We start from the raw sequence: 27958 nt of genomic DNA on the forward strand, positions 1-27958 counted from the left end.
AGTCTAAGATCTTTAACTTAAACATGTGAAAAAAATTGGAGAAAAAACACAGTGCTGCTTTTAAATTTTTGGTTCATTATATAACAAACTCTCTGTAGAAGTGAGGACAAACATAGATCCCAAAATGTCAAATCATTTCTTTAATTAGTGAGATTGATCATGCAACTATCTCTCTTTCACAAACATGAATATGTAGAGTGATGGCATTCATATTATCTTTAGATCACGATTTTGGGGAGAAAAAGTAAAATATTTAAGCAATGAAAATAAGCAGATGCTAATTATAATCTCAAGCAAACCTAAGAAGGGAAATGTGGCCTCTAAAGTCCACAACATGAAAAATGCATTTCTTTAGTTCACAGAGTATCAGCTGCTTTGATTCTGGCTTTCTGTCTACTGGAGCACGCAGATAAAAGATATTTTGGATTTGTGTTTATTATTTATCTTGTTTGTAACTCACATTTATCATGCTGGTTTTTGATCAAAGTTCCTCTTGAAAAAGATGAAAAAGTTTGTCATTGAGATGAATGGACAGAAAATGAGTGAATGGGATCAATGGAAAGGTATGAGGCCTGTTTGAACAGCGTTGTCATTTGAACAGGTGCCAACTCTCCCACTCCACCTCCTCCACCCTTTAACATGTAAACACCAGAGAGGAATGTGATCAATAATGAAGCTTTGGATCTATAAAAGACCCTCAAGGCTGAGCGTCCTGCACACAGGTAGTAACACTGATTACTCACAGGTGCGCACACTGCAGACATGACTCTTCCTCCTCACTTCACTTAAACCCTCAAAGATCAGCTTGTAAAGCTGACTGTTTAAACATTGGTGCTGTGTGTTTTGTTCTCTGCAGGTGGTGGTGAAAAGATGAAGGCCATGCAGGTGATTTCCTTGACTCTGCTGTGTGCTCTCGCAGCCAGCGCTCAGGTGTTGAAGTTCGGTAAATGCCCCACACCTGCTGTTCAGGCCAACTTTGATCCCACCAGGGTGAATAAAAACTTTTTATAATTTCCTTTGCTGCTGATTAATGTTATGCACAGCGTGGGAATCTTGCCTGTTTAGCAACAATGTAAATGTGAGCTCCTGTGTTTCCTCTGCAGTACATTGGTAAGTGGTATGAGATCATGAAGCTGCCGACAGCCTTCCAGAAAGGCGAGTGCGGCACTGCCACCTACAGCCTGAAGGGTCCTGGAGTCCTCGGGGTCTTCAACAGGGAGCTGCTGTAAGTACATGCTGCCTACATTTTAGATTTGATGGTTTTAATATTCTCTTATATTGTTTTTTGGAAATATGATCACTCACTCATCTTTGAAATCATCATTTGACCCTTTGAAATCTGAGGAAATTGGTTTGATGGGGCTCCAAAAACAAACAAGAAAATGAATTTTAAAAAGTGCAAAAAAAAAAAATATATACAACAGAATATATACAATATTTTGCAGCATAGTTTAAATGTAAAATTATCCAGTTTCTAAATAGATTTTTCCCCTTTCTTGATTTTGTTTTTCTAATAATCCTCCCCTCTTTTTTAAAAGTATTTTTTAGATAATTGTCTTGTCACCTTTTACTAATTTCTTCCAATTTGTGGGACATTTCTTACCAAGTTGGTTATTGCTTTTTTTAAGTTCCTCATACCACACCACTTCAAAAAATTGAGAATTATCCCTTTAACTTCTAGATTAGTGCGTAATTCCTCAATAAACAGCACTGTGATGGAAGTAAGGCCACATTTCATATTTTATTTATTTTTTCTTTTTAACTTTAAACATTAGATGTATGAAATTTCCTCTGCCAAAATTCACACGGGATCACAAACTGATCGTTTTAACTGTTTCAAATGTATGAACAGGAATCACTCAGTGAAAAGGGGAGTATATACGATACATTGGAACTTCCAAAAATGTGTGAAAGTTAAAGGAAATGTATGACTGACTTTATATCTCTATCTTATTTTCTTTCAGTGATAATGGAAGCATTAATTCTATCGTCGGCCAGGCCAAGGTCAAGGACCCCGCTGTGCCCGCCAAACTTGAGGTCTCCTTCTCTGGTAAAGAAGTTCATTACAAATATATCCACATATTTAAATAGTTATTTGTGTATTTAATAGTTCAGCAGCTTTGACTCTTATTCATCTCTCTTGCAGGAACTCCCCCTGGTCCCTACTGGGTGCTGTCCACCGACTACGAGGGCCACTCTCTGGTCTACGGCTGCACCGACTTCGGCCTTTTCCGCATGGAGCTGTCCTGGATCCTGAGCAGAGAGCCCACCCTCTCTGCGGAGACCGTAGAGCAGCTGCATGGCATCCTGACCTCCGTCGGAGTCAACGTGGACAAGATGATCCCCACCAACCACGACGAGGTTTACTGCAGCCCCATGGACGAGTAAACAGAGTCACTCCTGTTTCAGCCTCTGCAGGTCTGAGAGACAGGGGGACATGTCACAGTGGACTGTGGTGTGTGTTATCCTGTCAATGCGTAGTGTAAAGACAGTGCAATAAACCTGTAGAAAGAAATGCATGTTGTGGTGTGTTTTGTTTTTAGAGGACTTACAGGACTTATTCTGAACAACATACAAGTGCTGCAACTCACATTTTTTAAAATTTAATGTCAAGTCAGATATATTTATAGATCTTTAATATTACTCACTCATATTGCTCTGCACACAAAATGTGAATTTCAAAATCAAGCTTTAAAAATATTATTCATTAATGAATTTTTCTACTTTCATGTTGTTTGTTTACTTTATTTTTCACTCATTTTCAGGGTAATTTTTTTGTAACTTTTGCTAATTTTTGCATCAGTTCTTCTTGCTCATTGCCTTTTTCTCATGATTTTAAAAGAAATCAAGTCAATTTGTTAGAAGGTTAATTGAAGTTTTACGGCATAATACATTGTAGTTTATATTTTTCATCTGCAAATAATAAGCTTTGATTTATAATGTGCTGGATGATGCTTACAGTGTCTTTTGTAGTTTTTTGGGGAAAATATGTAAACATCCAAAGTCCCCCCCCTCTCGATTTTCATGAAATGGTTCAGTCCTGCAGATACACCTGGCGCTAACGGTTGTTGCTAACAGAGTTAAGTGAGTCGGTGTTCATGACCCTCAAATAACAGCGTCTAAGAGAAAAGTCTGGCGACCAGAAACAAAAAGAAACCGGAGAAAGGGCGACAGCGTGTCACCTTGTTCTTCACAAAGAAAGGTGGGTCACTGTGAGCGGTGGAATTAACCTGTTCGGCCATATTGAAATAAGCTAAATTTGCTCCACCAAGTGTTAGCCTAAATTGCTATACGGAAGCGGATTAGGGCCGTTTATGATGGAGAAAATAATTTTGAGCAAATCGAGATTAAAGTCGAAATGACGAGAATAAAGTTTAAATTTCGAGAATAAAGTCGAAATTTCGAGATTACAGTCGAAATGTCGAGAATAAAGTCGTAATATAATTTCGAGGTTAAAGTCGAAAGGAGAGCGGAGAGCCTCGCCGACCTCTGTTTACTTGCCCGGGGAGGGCTGCTCGTGGACGGGGTGCTACTACCGAGGCTCCCGGGGATGAATTTCCAACGTTTTCCCCTCCTCCTCGCCACCACCAGCCAGCACAGAGTGGTGGGAGGTGAGACCCCCAGGGCGTGGTGGGATCGAGGCGGGGGTCCCGGAGGCCCAGCTCGGGGTGACCTGACCCGGCTGGGAGGGGACCCACGGCGGGCAGGGGTCCCTCAATGCAGTCGCGGCTAAAGTGCGGGAGTAACTTTGACTCTTTTGAGGTAGCCACGGCTGGTTCTGGGGGTCAGATGAGACCCCCAGGGTGGGTTGGGATCGAGGCGGGTGTCCCGGAGGCCAGGCCGGGGTCAGGGTGAGCCTGACTCTGCGATTCTGCAGAGTCATGCTGAATAGCCTGGTGGTGAGGAGGAGGGGAAAACGATGGAAATTCATCCCGGGGAACCTCGGTAGTAGCATGCCGGCCACGAGCAGCCCTCCCCGGGCAAGTACACAGAGGTCGGTGCGGCTCTCCGGAGCTTCCCCCTGGGAGACAGGAGAGGGGCACCTCCCCGCCGCCATCACCCCGGCCACGAGCAGCCCTCGCCGGGCAAGTACACAGAGGTCGGCGCGGCTCTCCGCTCGCCTTTCGACTTTATTCTCGTAATTTCGACTTTAATCTCGAAATTATATTACGAATTTATTCTCGACATTTCGACTTTTTTTCTCGAAATTTCAACTTTATTCTCGTCATTTCGACTTTAATCTCGATTTGCCCAAAATTATTTTCACCATCATAAATGGCCCTAATCCGTTTCCGTAAAATACGCTCTCATTTTTAGTAAGATATTCATGCTAAATCAGTTTTCCCTGTTGCTGCCTGGTATCCGGCCAAACTACAGATGCAGCTTCCTCAGCAGCCCTGTCTCCCCACAGCCGCCCTACCGATGAACCAGGTGAGCAAATCACACGTCAGCTGACAGTAACGGAAAGTTTGGTTATGAAAGAATCAAACTTCTACCAGTGCTGAAAGAAGTACTCATGTTTTACTCAAAAGTAGAAATACCACAGTAAAAAAGTACTCCATTACAAGAAAAATCCTGAATTCATTATGTTATTCAAATAAAAGTCCAGAAGTATTTAAACTATAAACAGTAACAAGTAGTCACTATATTGAATAGAAAAAATATTTATATGCAGTGGTGGTTCTAGCATATTTGGTGCCCCTGGCAAGGCATCCCAATAACATATGTTTGCTTATATGTTGTTATACTTTTTGTTTTTTTTTTTTTTATTTTAATTTGATTTTATTATTATTATTATTCTTTTGTGCCAGGAAAACAAAGAAGCCTACACTGTCAAAAAATAACTAACTAAAATAACTTAACATTATATAGCCCTTAATTACACCATCTTTGAAACAACTATAAGAAACAACCTTTGAAAAAAATAACTGCCTTAAAAGACCATTTTCTTTAGGCCTATGTAATATATCATAATTCCCTCTCTCTAATATCTATTTTATATTATACTGAAAACAACAAATTTCTCTGACAAACAACTTAATTCATTCAAGTTTCTCATCTAAAACTACATTTTTTTTACACTGAACACATCATGAGAACCTTGTAATTATATATATATATATATATATATATATATATATATATATATATATATATATATATATATATATATATATATATATATATATATATATATGAACATTGAGTATATGTGTTAAATATGTGGAGTACAGTACAGTACAGTATTGCAAAGGTAAAGTTATCTAAAGCTTTGAATGGGTTGATTGGGTCCCAGGCTTGTGTTGTGATATCTTTTTATGGGGCCCAAAATCCCTCACAGACCTGTAGGCAGGTACAAGAACATTTTAAGTGGGTTTTTTAAGTACAGTAGTTGTCACCAATCATAATTTTTCCTATCACAACATATTTTATTTTATTACAACAGTGTTTTTGTTGCTATAATCTCAGTATTCTGAGATTATAGCAGCCTTCACTTAAGGGTGCACACAGGAGGATTTATAGTTTTTGATAGTTACATTAATAAATAATACTTGTTAACAATGGCATTACAGTGTGATATAAGTTATTTATTAAAAGTTTGTATTCTGCAAATAAGTAGTCACCAGGAAGCCCAAAGAGAATAATTGTTACTGTTTATACTCAAAAACATGCCACTATAAAAAAAAAAATCCAGTAAGGTAGAATAATTCACAAATGAATAAAGAATACTGAGACAAGCTGCTGTTGTCAAGAAGACACCAAAAGCTGCACTAATGTTTGAATAAGTTTATTGCATTGACTTTGCATGAGGCAAACGGTGACAGGTACTTCAGAAGCACCACACATCTCAGTCTGTTTACTGGTTCATGGCGCTGCAGTACTCTACGTCCTGGTTGGTGGTGAGCAGCTTGTCCACTCTGACTCCGATGGAGGACAGGGTGCTGTGCAGCTCCTCCAGGGTCTCCTCGGGCAGGGTGGGCTGCCTGCTCATGATCCAGGCAAACTCCACGTGCAGCACACCGAGGTCGGTGCAGCTGTAGACCAGAGAGTAGTTGTCGTAGTCGGTGGACAGCACCCAGTAAGGAGCAGGGGGAGAGTCTGGAGGTGTAGAGAGGACAGGCAAGTGAAAAGGTTTTTTAAAAGTTTTTTCAAAAGACTCAACTTCAAGTGCTGGAATTGTAAAATGTCCAAGGTTTGTAATAAATTCAGGGTCCTTACTCTCAAAGAAGGAGACCTGCAGCTTGGCAGGCTCAGCTGGGTCTTTAGACCATGCAGAGCCACTGATGCTGCTAATGGTCCCATCAGCACTGAAAAAAACAGTACAAAATATTATTATGAACATTTACATAAACAACCAGTGGTGGAAGAAGTACTCATAATATAACTCGATACAAGTAAAAGTTCTACATTCAAGATATTACTATAGTAAAATACTTATTAGGTAGAATGATCCCTTTCAAAGAGTTATATAATTATACATTATATATTTGGAATATTATTATTGATGCTCACTTTATTTTAAATCATTACCAAACCAAAACATATCAAGAACACATTTACAAAGTCTTTTACAGACATAAAAACATAAAAATACACAGTGCAATACGTTGCTGTATGTTAAATCGTTAAATTTTTTTCAAATCATATTTAACATATTTTTAAATACAGAGTGCAATTGCAAAAACTGAATAAGCTCAAGAAATAGAAACCAAGATAAAAGATGTTGAATAAAAATTTAAGAATAATCAAATGTATAAAAGCATAAAACAAAAAGAAAAACTGCAATTAAAAGCAATTTTATGAAAGTTAGAGTTAGTAATTTTATTGCCAGAAATGTAACTATTACAGGAGGCGCAAAACTTTTTCATTTTTTTTTTTAAATTAAATTTAATATAAACTTTTTTTTAAACGTATCCAGTAAAATACTAATTGGTAAATTGCTGGGAGGAATGTATTATAGTAATAATAATAATAATAATAATAATAATAATAATGATAAATCTGTTATTTTAAAAAAATATATATATTTTTATATGGCACATATCAAGAAAGAATTTACAAAGTGCCTCACAGACATAAAAACATAAAAATAAGTAAGTTAAAATAGACCTCCTGTATGTTCAGTTGTTGCTCTGGAAAGCAAGTTTTAGAAGTCAGAGTGCTTTTAATAATAAAATGAATTAAAAAAATAAAATTTAGATGTAGGCGAGTACTCACAGCAGCTCCTTGTTGAGGACACCAACGACTCCGGGGCTCTTCAGGCTGTAGGTGGCAGTGCAGCACTCGCCCTTCTGGAAGGTGTGAGGCAGTCTCTGGATGTCGTACCACTTACCAAGGTACTGCAGAGGAAACACAAGGAATAAGTTGTTGTTGATGAAGAGCTGCAGAATCTTGAGGCATTAAGTGCAATCTTTATGTACTGGGAGAAATGGTCGCCCCAGAAGGCCTAATTTGTAAACTTCTGTAATTTAGATGAAAGAAAGTGAAACACATGCTGCCTGGTTTCTCTACAGAATATATAAAGGTTTAGTGCTCACCCTGGCGGCATCAAAGTTTGCCTGAACGGCAGGTTTGGGGCATCTTCCCGGACTGATGACCTGAGCGTTGGCCGCCAGAGCGGACAGCAGAGTGAGGGAAATCACCTGGATGGCGTTCATCTTTTCTCCACAACCTGAACAAAAAAAATGTAAATACATTAGAAAAATTGATGCAGGTGAAAAAAGAAGAACATCACACGTGACTTTCTTACCTGTGTTACTGGGTAGAAGTGATGTTCGGAGTTTTGATGGGGTTTTTATAGATCAGTGACCGTGTTTTTCAGCGCCCTCCCTCATATTTACATGTGAGGGTATTTTGAGAAGATTTTGTGAGAATAGGCACCTGTTCACATTTTGTGTTTAAAGAGGCCCCTGACAGATGAAGAGGTGATTGACGATTGGTGTAAATGTTAGATAACTGTTGTGCTGCTGACGCTAACAGCCTCCTGGAAATTAAGCAAATAGTAGTAGTTTTTGGATGGTGATGTTAATCAGTCCATTTCTTTGCTCAAGATTAAAATGTCTCAACAACTGACTCATGGATTAACATCAAAATTTATACGAGTATTAGTTTTTACCCAGAAGATGAATCCTGCTGACTCCTCTGTAGATGGATTATAATACAATTTAGTGATTTATCTTTAATTTCATTTTGGAATAGCACATTTTGTGAGCCAATTATTAAGAAATTAAAAAAATATATTTAAAATATATTTTTCCTTTTACCTCTAGTGTTATTTATCAGTCTGGAGTATTTTGGTGTGAGTTATCGAGTGTTGGAGATATCAGTCGAACAGATGTCTGCCTCCTCTCCAATATAATGGAACTAGATGGCGCTCGGCTTTTGGTGCTAAAAGTGCCACCAGTGTCTCTTTCCAGAAATCATTACCTGGTTACTCAAAATAATACACACCTCTTGCGTAAGCAGTTTCATGTAGGAACTATTTTCCTTTCTACTAAAGTACACCTTTACTGTATCGCAGCACAGGGGGAAGTGTGCACGGACGAGGGGCTCGTGTTCGAGCGAGATGTAAGCGTCAAACGGCATCCTCCTCAAGTGTGTTGTAACATAGATGCACGCTTCCTTCTGTGCAGCAATACAGTTGATGAGTGTAGTTTGGTAGAAATAAAATAGTTCCTACATGAAACTGCTCACAAATTTTTGTCAGTGTTGCTAACTCAACCCTTACGCAAGATTTAGTAACTTTTCAGACACTCTCAGCTGCTTTAGTCATAAGAGGTGACTGGTGATAAATTTAGCAACTTATTCAGAGCATCAGAGAATAAAAGAAAAATATGTTGAAATCAGTTTTTTGATTTTATATTGTAAAAACATTATGGTTATCTTGGTTGGGTTTGGGAACAAAACACAGTTAGTTATGTTAAGAAAAACATCGTGTTTAGGCTTAAAATACCCAGTTTTTGTTGCAGTAACCCCCTGCAGAAATGTAATGCCTAAACATGTCAATTTTCAAAAAAAAACAATTTTTTCGCAAAAAAGTTCTTACGCTTGCATGAGGTAGTATTTCAGGTGATTTGAAAAAGCCATATTTCACGAAACTGCAACGGAAAAATATCCTTCGGCATTCATAGGTCACATGATGCTAGGGCTATGTGCTTGTTGGTAGGAACGATCTCCCTCGGGCATAAATACAGCAGCTGCTACAAGAGGTGTTACAGCATCGCATAAGTCTTCAAAAGTTGAGTGGATCATCAAGAAGTTTTGAATCCACAATTCCTCTGTGAAATCGTGGACTATCACCTCCCAGAAATCCCTCATATGGTCGCTCCGACATATAAGGGGCTTGCCTTCCTGTTATCTCTTACATAACACGCCATCTTCGCTTGTGTGGTGGCTGCGGAAGAAATAAACCCGCTAATGTTTTGAACATCCACCGCCATGCGTCTTGGAATGTTATTGTGAGAGAAGTCGCATAACATCACTCAATGGAAACACAGTTATTTCTTAATTGTATTTTATCAACATTTCGAGAATATTGCTAAAGCACAAATCTGTAATGAAAACCTGCCTTCTATAGCTCTCCACGCTTGGCGCACGCTTCAGGAGAAGTTTCAGGTCCACAGCCTCAACACTAGATGGCATTAAATCCTGAATTGAACATTTATGTTAATTGCTGTTGTTGTTTACTTTTTTACACTATAATCTATAATGAATAGTGGTTTTTACTTGGAACAGTGTATTTTACAGAGCAGTATTGCTACTTTTACTGAAGTTAAATGTATGAGTACTTCCTCTACCACTGCATAAAAGACTTTCACTGTGTCAGTGGGTAGTTCCTGAATGTAGTACAACTAGGATCTTAAGGCTTTGCCAGTTATTTCAGGGATTCCTTATCCCGAAGAATCCTACTACCCAGGATCTCACGGTAATCAAGGCCTAAACAAGCTTTCCACTGAGTGTAAAAGACGTAATGCTTCACCTCTGAGGGATTTACAGCTTTGTCATTCTATGGGGAAGAAGACAGGAAATGCAGGAGATCCGGACACCAGATTGTTTCTGTAATCAGAAGATGGACGGTTGTTTGCTCTGAGTCAGTGAATTTATAGCCGAGCCTGTTTCTGGAGGTTAAACCTGCTCTGATCCGTTCGCCTCACTGTGACTCTATAATGCTGGGTGCACACAAGACGAACAGAAATCCGTTATAAAAAGCTTACACCTAGGAGATTCCTAAATTAGCGGTTTAGATGTCCTAAAGCTCTGCTCACTTAATTCCTAAGTCCTTTAGTAGTCTCTTTTCAGGAAAAATGATCAACCTGCTTGTATCCTGCAGAAAAAAACAGAGGAAATGTCTTCTTTTAGAGGTGTTTAGTGAATGTAATAAAACTCAGTGAAGTAAGTGGGCTTGTTAACAAAACAGGGATGTAGCTGCAACTCAGTATAAATTAAATAGACCAAAAGAGAAAACATTTACAAGAATACTTCACCCACAACATGATTATTTGTATAACAATTACCCACTCTGTGTTATTTTCAATGCAGGAAGAAACTGTGTTTTTCTCGTATGCCCTGACAGTGAATGAAGAATCCAAAAAATTGAGAAACTTCTTGATGAATGGGAATGAAATCTGTTTAACAACAGCAAAACTTTTGACTATCAAAACATTCATTTACAAACTCTTACACAAAGTGAGACCCAACTTCAAAACCAGACTCCACTGACAAAAACAGTAATTTGACTTTACTTTTGTGTGACTTTGCTGAATCCAAACCAAGCATTTTAAACACCAAAGTCACACAATAATATAAACTAAAGAAGTATTTCACTGCTGTAAGGGTGGCCTTTTAATGAAACTAGGATATCTTCTGCAGTAGAAAGAAGCAAATTCTTTTGAAACTGGTGCTACATAACCAGAGAAAATGGAGAAAAAGGGATTTGCTTTTGCTCAAGAGGTTGAAAATCTACAACCACCATTATGCACCGCACCGCACCAGCCCAAAAAAAACCGCTCCTGCTGGTGGATCAAATAATGCAAACTGATATGTGACACAATGGTTATTTTGTATAACAGTTAAATGGTAAGCTAAAACATGTTTCTAAAAACATTTGAGGCAAGAAATATGCAACTTAATAAGATAGTCTTGGTTTATATTTGACAAGCACCGTTTGATCTCTGTTTTTTTTTTTGGCCTCCATTGAATGCACAAGCAGAGTTCAAATGCACAGCGAGCCCTGATGAGTTACTTATATGCAGGAGTGTTAGAAATATTTAGTATAAATGTGGTTTTAGAGGAAATGCATGTGTTTGGAAATACTGACCATACGAGTTTTAGAATATACTTCATGAGCTGTGTGATAGTTTGTAAACAGATGCTTTAATATAGTTTTGCTGTTGTGAAACATGGACCCCATTTACTACGATTAATCCTAATTTTTCTCCATTTTTTGATTTTTAGTTCACCAGGGATGCATATGAGAAAAACAACGTTTTCTTCACATATTCAACGTAACACAGGGTGAGTAACTCATCTACTAATTATCATTTTGTGGGTGACCTATTACTTTAAGAGGTTCACTAACTATTAAAACAAATGCTAGAATGAATGGGACTATAAAAGACTGTTGGTGCTCAGAAACAGCGTCCCTCCAACAAACCAAACACACACATCCAGCCGCAGCAGGTCTCAGTGAGAGGTCACAGCCAAATGACACAGCTTATTAAAGCTAATGGTCGGGCCACTTCTATGGTGTGCAGAATGACATCTCTCCATAATTATGCTATAGCAGCGTGAGGCCACACCAGGTCCCCCTGCTGCCTGCAGAGAACCACATCAACATACCTGGACGACTGCAGAGAGGTGAAACCTTCCACACTGACACATTATAATGTGTCTGTGTATCTGTGCTGCAGCACGCTGAGGGTAAAAGCCTGATTTTGGGGTAATGTGTAATGTAATGCACCCTAATGGTGTGTTAAAGTGATTTCCTGGCACACAGTAGACCTCCTTCAATACCAAATGAGCGTCATTTGAATGTCACAGAGCACCAAAGCTTTGTTGACGACCAGGTGCAGCTCTTCATGTTGTGCTGCAGAATAATTAGCTGTATGGCGCTCGTCACCGGGACATAATTTGGGGAAACATGACAGTGACTTCAGTGTCCTCCAGTCCTTAGTGCAGCATGTTTTTGTATGAGGTGGCAGATCAAAGAGAAGATGAAAATAAAGTAAATGCCTTTTATCAGATTTGTAAAACACAAATTGGCCACAAAAAAATGAATTCAATAGAAAAGTGTCCAAAAACTTTTTCGACTGGTCATTCGAGGCCCTGAAACAGAGTAAAATCCCATAGACCCCCATGTTAAAATGCCCAGCTTTACAGCAGAAGTTTTTAATCTGGTACAAAAACGGTTTTGGTTTCTGCAGCTAATTTCAACATTAATGACGACTCTGCCTGAAGTTGCACATAAATAAGTGCGCTTGTGTGACAGGCTGTCTGAGAGTCATTGCTACAGTCTGTGAGTCCGAGCTGCCTCTCGCTCCTCCACAGCCCCAAGATGCCTTCTTGTGTCAGTCACTGACACTGAAATCACTGAACAAATTTTGAAACATTGGCATATTGGCTTGATTTTTTTCAAGAGTACAAGTAGATTACCTGAAAATTAGATAAGTAATGAATAATTAAAATAAAATAAAATACAGAAGAGTACATTACAAAAAAAACAAAGAAACAAAAAAAGAAAATATCATAAAAATCATTTAAAATTTATAAAATTTAGAAAAATTATATTGAGTATTATGACAATTTATTAGTATATAGCTCTTTGGATGCTTTTAATTAGCTTTTTTAAAAAAAAACAATTTTCCAAATCTGCTAATTTCTAGCAATTTTGTAATTTCTTGCCAAATCGCTCTTTGCCTTTTTTCCTGTGTTTTTAAAAAAAAATAAATAAATTGAACCAATTTGCTTGGAGTTAAAAGTTTTAAATGCTTGGGGAAAGGTGTCCGAATGCAACACAAGAAGAGTGATATTGACCCAGGTTTCAAACGGTTAAACAACTTGGGAATGAGAACGGGCTGTCAAAACAGCAATCCACTAACCAGTGGGTGACGTCACGGTGGCTATGTCCATTATTTTTTAAGTCCGTGTTCGTGGCACACTTTTTAAATAACAGTTTTTGATCTGTGGGATTGGGGGAAGGTATCAAGTATTTTGAAGACAGAAGGTTCAAGTCCAAGTCAAGTCAGTCATTGGTGTTGAAGTCCACATTGAGTTGCAATGATTTTTTTTTTTCAATGAAGTCTAAAGTCATCAAATTTATGACTTGAGTACACACCTCTGCAAACTACAGCCTCCAAAATGGTCACAGAGTTAAATCAAACATCTCTCTGAAACAGTTTCAACAAAAACTAAACATTATAACCTGTATGAAGGAAGGATTAATTGCAGGACTGTTGTATTAGACTGCAGTAGCTTTAGCTAATTGTGTACCTAATAAACTGGCAGCTGAGTGTTTATGTGCATGTATATGATAAACAACAAGGGTTCACTGACCTTTGTGTTGACTCAACTCTCCAAGAGCTCTGTACTGACCTGCAGGCTGTTCAAGGAGACAGAAACACCACACTGCCCCCATCCTTCATATCATGTCTGCTTTTTAGCACAATTACCATCAGCCCCCCGACTGCGCACACCTTTCTGCCAGCCTGGCATTAAGAAAAACATCATTCAATGAAGTGCAGGCCCATGCAGTAAGCGGTTGGTGAGCACAAACTGTCAGATTAAGAGGTCTGAGAGGATCATCCGGCCAACATTTAGTCGGATTTCTAGCAAATTACCATCAAGCATGTTTGGGTCGACCCTTTGGCACCCTGGGGAGCACAATACCTCTGACACCCCAACTAGACAAGTGAGGAAAAACAAAAACAAGACTGATCTGTTGGATTTTTTTAAAGTCTACAAGCAGCATTGTGGAGCTTCTCAGCAGGTGGCCATAGAGCTGCTAAGGAGGGGTTGGACATTTTGCCACTGGAAAAGGAAGCTAAGCATTTAGGTGTCTTAACTATGGTCTAAAGTGCTAACAAGGGATTAGTGAGGTAAACGTTGAAAGAGGTTTAGCGCTCCATGCTTAGGACCAGTGCTGCTTCAGTAATTACACATCAGTTGCAAGGTGCGGTGAGCAGTTGGATGGAGATCATAGTGATGTCAGGACAGGGAGGGCTTACCGCAGGAGATAAGGCCATCTAATGGAGATGAAATGAATCGGTATTTAAAGGTCTTTTTTAGTTAAGGCAGTTAGCTGGCAGTGCTCAGACCAGTTGGCTGGTTAGCGGGAGGCCGTTTAGTTGGAAAGAGGGACAGTGAAGAGAGAGGCAGTCAGTCAGCTTTTCAGAGGCTTTTTATTTGCTTTTTTTTTACCTGAATTGGGACAAAACCAGTTCCAAGCTCTGCTCATTGGTGTGAACTTGAAGGTAAGTCCATTAAAACTTCCTCTTTTAATGTTCCAACTATCCTCTTGCACTTTTCAATATGTGACTGATTTGTTTAGGTTTTATTTTAGTTGCTTTAAATCACATTTACTGCGTTTCTTCCAGTGTATAATATGTCTCTGAAGCAAAAATAAAACCATTACCAAGTTTAAAATCCATCCACAGGAAGGAATATTTGCATCACAATGCTGTAAAACTTTCAAATGGTAAATCTTGTCATGCATAATGTGCGCAGTAAACTGTATAAAAGGCTACTGATCCCTCAGTAAGTGATTAATCTAAAGGCAAATGCGATTAGAGAAACAACCTTGAAATCTGTTTAATTAACCTAATAATTAGCCCAGATTCTGTAAATAGTGCTTATTGAAATGAAAATAATGCTAAAATACCTGATGAACTAATCTTTGGTTCTTATCAAACTGCAATGATTTTACATTAAAATGCTTACTTACATATACATATTGATTTATATGTAGTTTTAGCCTTTTCAGTTATCTTTTTTTATCATATGAGCTTATGACACCATAAATTATTCTTAAATCAATACCTGCAGCATGCCACTTACAACTCATAAAGTCTAATCTGCTTCTTGTAACTGACAGAATATGACACGGTTTAGCATGTTTTGTGAGGGCGGATTAGGAGGGACTAGACAATACTTCTGTCTTGTCTGATATGACCTCCTCGGGGCTCCATCTAAGTCGTCAGCAATTTTTCCCTTTAATTCATTCTTGTAATGAGATTAACCAGGCAACAGCAAATCCAAGGAGTCCAATCCCTGGATTTGGCAGCTGCGTTGTGGCCTCTGTTTGTGGAGGAAATATGAGACAAGTTTTTTTTACCTGTAAATGATAGTTTTACTCACAAAATGCAAACTTTAATGTGAGATTCTGTAAGAAGTTTTAGGTCAGGTTTAAAGATGTTATACACATTAAGTCTCTGGCTACAACTTCACTTAAAAGACTTAAAGCGAAAGCTAATCAAAGTGTTAGCTGTGACTAAACAGGCCTTAATGCAGGGAACTTGCATTTCAAGGGGGCCACTGACAGGAGACCAAGGGTCAGTTTCTAGGAATTATGGAAAATCAAAACTTATCCTGAAACTCTGGGGCCTGTGGATTAACAAGCTCTATTTTGATACTCTTATATGCAATACGGCACCGTATTTATTTCCAACGTATAAAAACAAAATTCCCTGAGTTAATCAATTTATTTTTATTGTGAATCAAAAGATTTTGGTGGTCCACCTGGCACACTATTAGTGATACTCAACTTTCAGCCTGCAGGTGGCCGGAAGTTGAGTTGAGTTTTTCCATTTCTTATTTGATATAAAGAAGGTATAAATACTGTGAAAGAATCAAAACACTGCTAAGCAGGAGCAAAAAAACAAAAAAAAGTTGTTTTTCATAAATACTTGTTACTGATGCTGATATTTATAAGATCATTAAAGACGTATTGAATTATCTGGATTAAAAACAAATACTGTGTCTGCTGCACAAGGAAAACTATTTTTTAACCCATGTTGCAATTCTATTTCTTAATCCAAACAAAGATAGTAGACGGATCTTTTTACACAATTTGAAACAATTCAAAATTACCAGCAAACCTCTCATACTTTAAGGTATTAAGTCTTTAGCTAATCTTTCATTTATGTTAATGTGTTTATATCTATACAGGAGTTTTATTATAAGTGGGCTATGTGTTGTGTTGAATGTTGTCCTGTTGGACTATGAGCTTATGAAGGCAGGTTTCAACAACAACATTTGTTGTTTTACAAATATAACTGTTCAGGTCCAAGGACAGAGGAAGGTTGTATGTTGTAAAGCCATGTGAGGCAAATTGTGATTTATGATATTAGGCTACATGGATAAAACTGACTGAATTGAATGTTTCACATTTCCATACAAAATAATAATGATATGTTAATATTTTGCTTGAGTTTTACAAAAAACATTGTATATACAGTTTTGTAACTGCAACCCAATTGAGGGGAAAAAATGGCATTGTATGTTCCTACAAACAACAGAGATGTTACACTTGCGTGTTATTATGGAGCAGATATGTTGAAAACTTTACACCTTGACAACACTAAGGTTAAGGCACAAAACCCAGGTGGTTATGATTAGGAAAAGGTCATGTTTTGGATTAAAATACCTGGCTTGGGGGCGCAATCCAGGCTGGAAAAGCAGAAATGTCTTGGTAAAAAAAACAACCCTGTTTCATAGCACTATCACATCTGACAGGTCACCACAAAACACCCACGTCTGGAGCTTTAAAAACTGCTGGAGAAACACTGTTTGCTATAAAACAGCCATGTTTTGAGGTTAAAAGGCTGCTGGAAAAACACAGACAGGTCGCTACAAAACACTCAGGTTTGGTGCTTAAAAGCTGTTGGAAAAACACTGGTTTCTTCAAAACACCCACATTTGAAGCTTCAAAAACTGCTGGAGAAACACCGACTGGCAGCTACAATAAGCCCACATTTAAAACTTAAAAGTGAAAAAAAAAAAAAACAAACACAGCAATGACTTGCTAAAACACAACCAGTTTCGGTGGTTGACGTCTTGCCTCGGCGACGCTCCATCCACCATTCCAGATGACAAAGTCAGCTCATTTATTACTTCACTTTAGGAACATTAATATGATATGTATTAAACATGTGAATGTAACATATAAAATTCCAACATTTACTTCTAGCAACTGGGTTAGTCAATCCCAGCTATATTGTTCAACAAACTGCATCTTTTTTCATCCAGATGGTTGGAGTCTTTGGGAATTCTGGAAATATTTAGAAAGTGTTTTCAAAGATCAATGCATATTTATTTTTTTGAAAACTATCTTTGCAGCTGGCATGTAATGCTAATACATGGGAGGCACAGTCCGGTTTTAACACTCTTGTCCTAAATCAAAAGCCTGTTACAGTTTGTGGCTCTTTTTTTTCTTGTAGAGATTCAGGATCAAACCTCTGTATTTGTTTATTTGTTTACATTTTGATTATTCTACTTTATAAGAAGTATGTAAGCTTTTCAAAAAAAGTTGCATCATCTTGAAATAAGTTGTTTTTATCACACGTGAAAGTGTAAATCATTAATGCACAGTGGAGAGAACGTGCAGGCGATAATAGGTTACACAACGCCCTGCGGCTCAGAGCTTAGTGCCCACTCGGGATTTACAGACACATAAATGTTGAAATACATTTCTCCTCATTTGCTGATGCTAGCCGTTATGACATTGACAGAGAAGTAGGTGGAAGTAGGGTGCATGTGTTCGCACCACATAGCTCCACATAAACCGATTGCATCCCCAGATTTATCCCCAAGGTGTTTTTAGGACATCCTGGGAGCTAATGGAGGCTAATAGGCTTAGCACTTAGGGTGTATTGTCCGGGATGCTTACAGGCAAGGTTTGCTGAGGGTAAAACTCTAAACGTGCGGATTACCTCCAACACATCCCTTTAAAGTGCTGTATAGCCAGGACTTAGCTAATAGGATCCTGGGGGTAGCAGGGGCCTGGGAAGGTGGGGAGGGGGTTGGACAGGCCAGCGGGGCGGTCTCAGGCAGGTCAGCAGATGTAGCCAGCAGACTGTTGCAGGACTAATAGGCGGATTACAGCCCTCAGATTAGATGGGCTTCAGAGGGAACTTGAGGGACTGTGGATAATGCTTGAGGCCTCAGGGCAAATCTTATAGCAGCATTTCTCTGGGGGAGGGGGAAATATGGTATTCGGTTTGTACAACATTGCAAACATCAGTTATGATCAGTTAATATCACTTGAAGAGGTGGATTTGTGTGTGCAGATTCAGATTCATCCACCCAGGAGCATATTGCACTGGATTAGCAGAACTGGATTATTGTGCTGTCGTTTACAGTATCATATTTTGTAATGGGATTTCTGCAGAGTAGAAGGCTAATTGGAGGTGTTTAAGTCGATTGGGCTTGTTTACACAAGCTGCTGGCTCAGCCAAGAACAATGTGGCCGTGTGTGTGAGTGTGTGTGTGTGTGTCCTTTTATTACTACACGTACGAGGACCAAATGTTGTTGCAAACTTGAAAAGATGAGAAAAATCGTCCAAACAAGGAGAATTTTTGCTGATGGTTTGCACGTTTTAAGGGTTAGTATTAAGGTTAGGATTTGGATTTAGTGTTAAATTTAAGTTTGGGATTAGGTGTATAGTGAGGGTTAGGGTTAAGGTTGGTTTTAAGATTAATGCTTAATGCCAGGATGGAGGTAAGAGGTAAGAGGAGGGACCAAAGGTTAGGGATTGAATTTCTGTGTGTGCATTGATACCATGTTGGCACTTTATTCTAGGCTCTGTTTTTTATATTTTTATTTAACTTATTTTTCAGTGATAACTTTTCAACCTGGACCTTATATTCCCATTTTTTTGTTTTTGTGTCTAAGTACCTAATGGAAACAACAACTTTTGAAAGCGAGAGGGCTGCAGCTGGCAGCGGTGAAACAGGCTGCTGTAAGCGCTGCAGGTGATTGTGCACCATCAATGTACATCTATGAAAAGTGCTTGTTTTTGCCTTCAACAGGCTCAGATTATTATTATAAGTGTCTGACAACATTATGGAAAGGATCTCTACAGAGATAAATAACTGTTAAAGAGTAAGATCCCTTTTGTTTACCCAGAAACAGCCCCAAAATCGCCATCGCCAAACCCACCAGACTCCATTCAGATAAACAGTAATTTTAGCATAATATGGAGCCAGCATATTTTCACAGTTTACTGGGTGAATTAAGGATTTATTTCATCCAAACCAGAGTTGGTAATTGTTGGGACAGTAGAAAGACAAGCCAAGATGGTTTTTGTGAATTTTAATTTGTTTTTGACAGCTTCTAATGAAATGTGTTGACAAAATAAGGGACAAAATAAATGTTTATTTTAATGAAAATAAAAAAAGATTGTACTCTTTAACAAGAAGGTCTGTCTCTGTAGAAACTTACTATATTGTTGTCAGACGCTTAGGATAACAATCTGAGCCTGTCAGTGACAAAAACAAGCACTTTTTATGACTTAACGGTGTTCAACTGCCTGCAGAGATTACATGGAATCATTAATATTCATGCACATAGTGCTTTATAATTCAGCAGCAGAAATAAACAGCAGATAATTAAAAAGCAATCTAACTATACAAACACTCATTCAATAAAACTTTAGAGAAAATCATAAAATAATAAAACAGACAGCTGCTAGTTATAAGCTATATTTAAAAGAGTGTCGTTTAAAACTCTCCAGTGAGCCAGCAGGTCTAATATTTAAAGACAGAGTGATCCATATTTTAGGGCCATTTTAGGTAAGAGAAGCATCTCCCAAAGGTTTCTGTAGTGACTTTGGGAATAGTTAAAAGAGCAACTGTTGAAGAGAACAGGGTCTGTGGTGATAAAAATGATCTGTGATATAAGAGGGACTTAGGCCATTTAGTGCCCTTAAAAACTAACCGAAGGACTTTACAATTAATTCAAAAGAATTTATTTTTTTTAAATGTTATTATTATTAGTCGTTTATACACAAAAACATGGAAAAATAGGATCCAGGTTGAAAAATACCAAAGTTGCCCTTTACATAAATAAAAAAACTAGGTAATTAAATCAATCTGGAACATGACACCTGCAACAACAAACCAGCCCACTAATGTCGTTAAGATTAGGTGTGATTGATAGAATACTTTTTTGCCTATGTTTTCTTGAATATGTGATGACATTGCCCACTGACAAATCTTGTTTTCAGTATTTTATTGAGATTACATCCTCTTCCGGAGTTCAGTGCCTCTTTAATGTAAATATTTGTCGCTCCCTGGTGGCAATAATAAGACATTACAACATGTATACATCCACCCAAGTTCAATTTTCTATGAAAATGTACTTCAAATTTACTATATATCATGCAATATTATGGTTACCAGGCTGTCAAAGTAGTTCTTTCAGTTTGTAGGAATGACCCTCTTTTTAATCTTACACAGTATTCAGGTGGAGGTCAAAGGTCGTGTGTGTCATGACCCCACGGGAGCAGCTTAGGAAGATGACAGCGATGGGAGAGCAGGGGGCTTTGGATGAGAAGCACTGGTACCGTCTGGTCAACGGCATGTCAGCCGGAGGTGAGAGATGAAAATACGCAGGAAATAACATTAAATATAAGAGGAGTCCAAGAAAAGTGATATTTTTTTATAAAATGTGTTTAAATTCATCGATTTTTTTTTTTTATATATTGACATTTGATCATTTTTTCACTATTTTTTTTATTAAAGATTTTTGGGGGGCATTTTTGTCTTTTTATTAGATAGGATAGATCAGTAGCATGATGGGGAGATAGTGGGGACGACATGCAGCAAAGGGCCTTGAGCGGGAGTCAAACCCGAGGCTGCTGCGGCAAAGGGTTCCTGCTTTATCCCCTCAGCCAATGTAGTAAAATTAAGTAAAAAGTAGAGATAGATAAAAATTAAATTAAAAAATAAATACATGAGGAGGTGGTGGGGGGTTGTAATTACGTTTTATGAATCATAAACACGCACATTAATCCTAAAAAAAATACATTTTATACACATGCACATGCTGTTCCTGACACACTATTGTTCACATGCAAATCACTCATAAGTGAATTTCAGAAAAGCCTCTGGAGTTTTGTGTTGTCTGTGTGCTAAATATGTAGATGTCACATTTCCTTAAATCTATTACACAGAAAAAAGGAGAAAGAGGCTCAGACATATTATTCCCTCCTATTCTTCCAAATTCATAGTTTTTTAATTTACACATTTTCTGTCACCATCTAAATTTTCTAATCTGGAGCAGACTAAACCAGCTCTGTGATTCTGCCTGTATTGATTTTAGAAAACTGTTACCTGCAGTCTCCAGTTTTCCCAGTCAGTGCACGTCTCAGGTTTTGTGGCTAAACTGGCTTCTGGCTGACCTGTGGTGCTTTCTCTTCTCTTGCAGAGCTCAGGCAGAGGCAAGAGCTGATAATGAGGAACCAGATGGCCATGGCTCCACAGATCCTCGCTCAGGGGCAGCAGAGGTTACAGGGGGTCCCAGCGCAGTTCGAACCTCGCTTCATGGAGAGGTCGGTACCCGAATTCACTCTGAAAACTGAAACTGTAGCTTTGAGGGGAACGCCTGAGAATTGTCGGTTACAGCCGCATAAATGAAGAGGACTGCTGGAGAGAAACATCTTTTTCTGTCTTTTCTGTTGAATTAAATGTTTCATTGAGGTCAAAATATGCCTCGGTTTCAATAAAATAGCAGTTATTAACTCTTTAATGTCCTCACTCAGAAAAATGTGTTGTTTTTTCTTTGCTTTTATTATGTCCTTGGAACAATCTCAAAAATATTTTTTGTTTTGTTAATTTTTCACAGACCCCACAGCTTGTTTAATATAGGTCTCTACTCTACACAGTAAATTCGCTTCATCGTATTTGTAAAACAGAAAGAAAAAAATCTCAACTACAAGCCATGTACTATTATAATGCTTGTAATATGTTGGTATACTAAAACATATCATTATGATATCATTGAATTAGAAGTATTACAATAACTATTATTATTTCCATGTATTTATTCTAGATTTTTACTGAAAGACTACTTTAAAACATCAAAGAAACTGGGTAAAAACAAATGATACATATTAATTTCTCATCAAATATGTAATGGAATAATATTAAAGATAGGATGTTAACAACAGTAAATATACATAAGATGTTTTGATTTTAAATTGTAACTGTATTATTTGGATGGATAATGAATAACATTATATGTATCGTTTTACAGCGATGAATGATCAGAAGTGTTTTTATTACGTGGCAAATAGGTAATTTTTATAACATTAGCTTAGCTTCACTACCTTTACCGTCAAATCAACTGTTTGGTAGAGCATGTTTTTAGAAAATTATTTGTTTTTTGTATAAAGTTAAAAAAATTATCTGCCAAAAGATATGCCTACGTTTGAAAATCCTACCACACTGAGCCCTCGTGTTCGGACTGATTTTCTCGTTATTAACTTCCTTTAGGAGGCGAACTGAAAAGGCAGACCGTTTACAGACACAGCGATATCTGGTGGATTTTGTTTTAGCACAAAATATCTAAACTGAATGGTAGCGATGTCTCAATCAGGTTGAAAGTTCATGGAAAAATAAAAATAAATAAAATATAAAATAATCAAGTGAAAACCCTACATTAGTGTTATTTCCCCAAACTAAAATATGGTTATTTTGACTGATGTTAGACACAAAAGCTCACCTTAAAACATTAAAACAATTACAGACATGAGTTTATGTAAAGCTAGACTAGATTATAACAGTTTGCAGCCATAACATGTTTTATTTTGGGTGTGACATGAAAAAGAAACACAAATTGTCTGAGGTTTTCGGCAAAATGTCCAGTATTGTGTTGGTGTTGTATTGACCCAGTGGTTTCAAGTGCGCACATTTTTTCAGTAAGATATAGTGACTGAAAACGTGCTCCACCAAGCATTTAAAGGGTTAGATAATCTGATTATATGTCTATAAATGTTCAGCCCCTTGATTTCATGTCTAGATGACTGATTTTCCGTGTTTTCCCTCCTCAGAGAGCTGGTTCCCCCCTCGGAGATGGTAACTTCTGATGCCAGACAGATGCACATGGGACCTCACCTGGGTCCTCCTCTGCCTCCCCACGCTAACGTCCTGCCTGGCAGAGCTTTCCCTGGAGCCGGTGAGTTCAGCCTAAAGTACACTCAGCCTGTCTGCATCACCTTCAGGAATGTGAATGAGCATTAACAGCTCATCTGTCTTTTTCTCTTTCAGCCGGCTATGGCTTCTTGCCCTCGGAGCCCATGGAAACAGTTGCCCGGCGACAGGAGCTCATCCACAAGCAAAACATAGCCAGGTAATGCGTACAGAATATCATCATCATCTCACAGAAATATCCCACCCACACACAGATCTACATCACAGTTTGCTGAATAAAATGGAGACATTTCATGCATTGTCAGACTTTAACCCCCTGAGACCCACATACACATAATAGTGGTTTACGCCATCTGAAAGCTGGGAAACTGAAGATTAATTTGGGATGCGTGTGCTAAGTTTTCCAAGTCATGAATCTGTAATAAACTTTGTGTTTTGGTTATGCACCTACTGACCAAACCTAACTAACGACTCTATTGTTAACACAACAAAAACAAAAAACTGCTTTGAATCTTCCATCTCTGCCAACTTTAGGCTGTGAAAAAGAGCCCTACCCTCAACGACCCTGCCCCCATAAAAACCTACAACGCAGATAAACATAATAAATACCAGCATGTGGAAGTAAAATGACTTTTATGTAATTTTCAGTCTTAAATGTATAGCTAACGGTAAAAAAGAAAAAAAAAACTTCAAAATGAACAATAAAAACTTTCACCTTAGTGTCAAAACAAGGCTGTATTGTCACTGTTTGTTTTTGGGGTGTAGACGAGACTCTTGGTCCCACTGTGTCAGGATGTGCAGATTCTGCCCTTGTTAGTCAATGAAAGCAGTCTGACTTATCTGTGCAGTTTATCTGCTATAATTTTAATGATGAGATTAATGAATGATGATAAAAATGTCCCATTATCGACCGATAATTTATCAGACTGACATATATTATGCATCCCTAGTGATAATGAGGCTTCATCATCACTCAGAAATATGTCTGATGTTTGTGTCTTTGTGTTCAGAATGGAGATGAACGCCATCCTGCACCAGAAGGAGCTGGAGAACGCCCACCAGAAGGGGCTGATGGGAATCGATAACCCAATGTCGTACCCTTCCAACCCCATGGCGTTCAGAGGCCGCCAGCGTATGCCCGACGGCCACGACGTCTTTGTCCACCGTCCCACCCTCGACGAACTGCACTCAAACAGCATCCTCATGTCCGCCAGCCCTTACCCGCCAATCAGCACGCTGCACAGAGAGCGCGGACGCAGGGCCGGCAGGAGGCCGACCGCTCACAAGAGCGCAGAGAGCCACATGGCCCACCTGAAGGGCCAAACTGAAGATAAGAGTGTAGAGCAGAGCCCCGGGGCCATATCAGGGGAGGAGAAAGAGGTGGAGGTGAAGGGGGACATGGGGGAGGAGTGTCCCACCAGCAAGACGCATCATCAAGCAAAGATCGACACTGAACTCGCCGCCGGAGGCAGGAAGAACTACAAAGAGGGCGAGCCGGGCCTGCGTAAGGCCTGCGTGAACAGTCAAGACGGGCCAGATGTGGTCAACAACGGTGCAGCTGATAAAGACATGTCCAGCCAGTGTTCGGCTTTCCAGGAGAAGTTCATGTATCCCTCCGCTGCTGGCGGCATGCCTTACATGTTCCCAGTCCCCGGAAATGGTTTCCTTCCACCTGGTACGCTTCTGAAGATAAATGAAAACATAGAAAATTAACCTTTTTAAACCTGAGCAAACTGGTTTAATTAATTACTTTATTTATTTATTTATTCATTCATACAATTTAAGATTACAGGGACATTGTCCATTAATATATATTTCTGTTAACGTGCCAGTTTAGCCAGCTTTGCCCTTTTTAAACTGTAGTCCCTCGCAGGTGTGATAACAACTACAGAAAGATAACAAAGTACAATACAATACATTAAAACAGGAACAACATCACAGTACATAAGACAGAATACACTTAATATGAACGCATCAAATGTGTGAAAAAAGGGGACAACCGTACATAAGACATATAAACAAGGCAGACTTTAGGTTTTAAATTAGTTACAGAGTATGGTCACACAGTTGATTGTCTTTAAGCATTGATTTATGGTTATTTTTAACTAAATGTTACGTGTCACAGTCCCTGAAAACTGTAGGCAGATTGCTCCATGCATGAGCTTCTCTCACTGAAATTTCAAAATCATGGGAAGAAGGCAATGAGCAATGTAACAAAAATTATAATTACCTGAATATAAGCAAAGAAAAAAATACACATATACACACATATATGTGTAAAATATATAGTTTTCTTGACATTTCGTCCTAATTATTTCATTTTCTGACACAGATTTTCTGACACAGATTCAGGTCTTATTGGGTTAATTTAATGTGTCTATTACAACACTAACAAAGATATTTGTTACATTTTTTCTCCAGGTCCCCCCAATCTCTTTCTAAATGGCGATGATGTGTCTGAAGATATAAGGAAGTGGACCGTGAATGACGTTTACAACTTTATCAACAGTATTCCAACATGTTCAGAATACGCTCAGGTAGGTTCCTGCCATTTTTTCTAACTGTCTTCTTTCTTCTTTCTGCTTTGTGTTTTTGTGCTAACATTATGCTATTCCACTCTGCAGACATTCAAGGACCACATGATTGACGGGGAGACGCTGCCCCTCCTGTCAGACGAGCATCTGCTGGACACAATGGGGCTCAAACTGGGACCAGCTCTTAAGATTCGCTCACAGGTAGGAAACAGAGACTCTGACTGAACATTCGAAGTCATGCGCAGGTGTAGATTATAAAAAGAGGGTCCTTTGTCAAAGCATGTAAGTAGCAGAGGACTTTTATTCTGACGAAATTAATGGCACTTACACCATAAACTCATGCAGAAAAGGCACAAATTAGAGTATACATATTACCAGAGTGCAGGAAATCAAGTGTTTGATTTGATGAGATAAACGACATGTTAGCGAATGTTCATCAGTTTGCACCGCTGCATGTAAACAGGAACATTTGTTCATTTTCATCAGCCATGTAAACATGTTGGTAGGTATATTGTATTTTAGGCATGAGGGCAAAAGCAGAAATATTGTGTTCACTTAAACGTAGTCAGTGGAGCAGCTTAATTTGAACTCAGCCATCATTCATTTTGCACCTGTGCCTTTCGTAGTGTGACGTTTCAAAATCTCTTCTGTGGAAAAACACACGGGGAGGAACATTATACTGATTGCTCTGTTACACAGCTGTTGATAATTGTTCCTATCCTCTGCGGCACTTCCTGTCCTTTACAGGGGCATCACTTCTTTTAGAGACTGACACATGTTTTGAACACTAACATGTCTAATACTGTCTTTGTTCGTCCGCAGGTGTCCCGGCGCCTGGGCAACATGTTGTACATGATGAACCTGCCGCTCTCCACCTCCACCCTGCAGGCCACTCCAGAGAAGCCCACCGACCGCTCGTCAGAGATCGGCTCCCCTGTGAACTGCAACAGTGAGGAGATGATTGCAAGTCCAAGAGACCCCGATGTCCTCAAATCCACAGAGCACCTGCACGAGATGGAGAACAATTCCCCTCCATCTGCCAGCAGTGAGACAGCCTGACTTATCAGCACTGATAATGTGGACAGATGCAAATCTAACCAGGCTTGAACTGCAACAGTGATGGATCTTTACATTAAGATGATTTTTTTTTACTATTTGCTACCTGGATGTTCAATGCACAAGTTCACATTAGGCCCAGGTGTGTCCTAATATTTGTATTTTACATATATATACATATATGTACATATATTTTTAACAACATTGGAGTGAAACTCATGGGAGTTACGAGAAAATAAGAAGGTCAAAAATAATGTTTCCTTTTTTTTCTTTTTTCTAACAGGCCTCTAAATGTCTGATCATAGCTTTAAACTTATTTTTTCAAGCTGCTTAAGTGTCATTTCTCCAGTATGCCATCATAAGGACGCATAATCACAATAGTTTTATATCTGAATGATGAAATATTGAAGTGAGATATTTGATACTTTTTTGTTGGATTGTAAATAAAGGGTTTTTCTACACAGAAAAGCTGCAGTGCCATCTTTCTGTCATGGTAACAAATAATTAAGTGAAGATCAAGAAATACATATTTTAAGAAAACACAAAGTTTTAAAAACTGGAAAAAAAAACAATTTTTCTTAACATATCCAATGATAACAGCAAAAAACTAAAATATGGAGACATGCTTGACTTAAGCTGTAGACGGGTGTGGAGGACTAAATTGAACATAGAAGAGAAGAGAACTGCAGTACACGGTGCTTTCACTACAAGACTCTTTCTTTTAGATGTTTCGGCCCTCAGACCTTCATCGGGTGAGATGTAGGAACAACGAACATTATAAAACATCAGCAGCAGCAGTCAGCGATCAGTCTCACAGACTGTGTGGTTTACTATTAGCATGACTTCTAATTGGCTAAAAACATACAGACTGTAGGCACGTACACCACTGATGCATTATTATGTAGCTATATTACTTTAATATTGCAGCTGGTAAAGATGGGGCTTACTTTTTACTATGCATCTATGTATGTACATATGGGGTTGCTTGTTGATGTCCCAGGGGATCATCAGTCTCATTTTTATCCATACTAATACATCATAGTTTGACTATATTTTAAATTTTTAATCTTAATATGGAAAGTAAGTAAGTAAAGGCATTAAAAAATGTGCGATATTTATTACTGAATTGTAGAGGGGTATACGCATTAAATAGCAGAAAATGAAAGTGGTTAAAGTTAAGTACAAGTAAGCCTACTTCAAATATTGCACTTAGGGACTGTTTG

At 38.5% G+C, this 27958-nt stretch overlaps 3 protein-coding genes across 5 annotated transcripts; 2 read left to right on the top strand and 1 right to left on the bottom strand.

Annotated features, from left to right (window-relative positions):
* Positions 1 to 602: 602 nt before the first annotated feature.
* LOC121951879 (apolipoprotein D-like) lies at positions 603 to 2515 on the top strand. Its single transcript, XM_042498365.2, has 5 exons — positions 603 to 722; positions 857 to 990; positions 1104 to 1225; positions 1965 to 2050; positions 2147 to 2515. The coding sequence occupies exons 1-5, from the start codon at positions 671 to 673 to the stop codon at positions 2386 to 2388; spliced, it is 636 nt and encodes a 211-aa protein (XP_042354299.1). The 5' UTR covers positions 603 to 670; the 3' UTR covers positions 2389 to 2515.
* Positions 2516 to 3046: 531 nt separating this feature from the next.
* Positions 3047 to 27203, top strand: samd7 (sterile alpha motif domain containing 7). Of its 3 annotated transcripts, XM_088085721.1 has the most exons (11): positions 3051 to 3202; positions 4378 to 4431; positions 11455 to 11514; positions 20452 to 20586; positions 21422 to 21545; positions 23046 to 23170; positions 23263 to 23344; positions 24156 to 24820; positions 25567 to 25682; positions 25770 to 25880; positions 26502 to 27203. In XM_088085721.1, the coding sequence occupies exons 4-11, from the start codon at positions 20484 to 20486 to the stop codon at positions 26736 to 26738; spliced, it is 1563 nt and encodes a 520-aa protein (XP_087941847.1). In that variant the 5' UTR covers positions 3051 to 3202; positions 4378 to 4431; positions 11455 to 11514; positions 20452 to 20483; the 3' UTR covers positions 26739 to 27203. The 3 variants fall into 3 exon arrangements, with proteins under 3 accessions (XP_042354246.1, XP_087941847.1, XP_087941846.1); XM_042498312.2 differs by lacking the exon at positions 4378 to 4431 and having other exon boundaries at positions 3047 to 3202; XM_088085720.1 differs by lacking the exons at positions 3051 to 3202; positions 4378 to 4431; positions 11455 to 11514 and adding an exon at positions 14200 to 14468.
* LOC121951829 (apolipoprotein D-like) lies at positions 5790 to 13674 on the bottom strand. Its single transcript, XM_088085722.1, has 5 exons — positions 13552 to 13674; positions 7539 to 7672; positions 7219 to 7340; positions 6220 to 6308; positions 5790 to 6099 (listed from the first exon to the last, which is right to left on the bottom strand). Exons 1-5 carry the CDS (start codon positions 13631 to 13633, stop codon positions 5858 to 5860), a joined length of 669 nt encoding a protein of 222 aa, XP_087941848.1. The 5' UTR covers positions 13634 to 13674; the 3' UTR covers positions 5790 to 5857.
* Positions 27204 to 27958: the final 755 nt, after the last annotated feature.

This window comes from Plectropomus leopardus, chromosome 12 (assembly GCF_026936395.1).
Source record: "Plectropomus leopardus strain MGB_pleo_1.0 chromosome 12, ASM2693639v1, whole genome shotgun sequence".
In the NCBI taxonomy this organism is placed as follows: Eukaryota; Metazoa; Chordata; class Actinopteri; order Perciformes; family Serranidae; genus Plectropomus; species Plectropomus leopardus.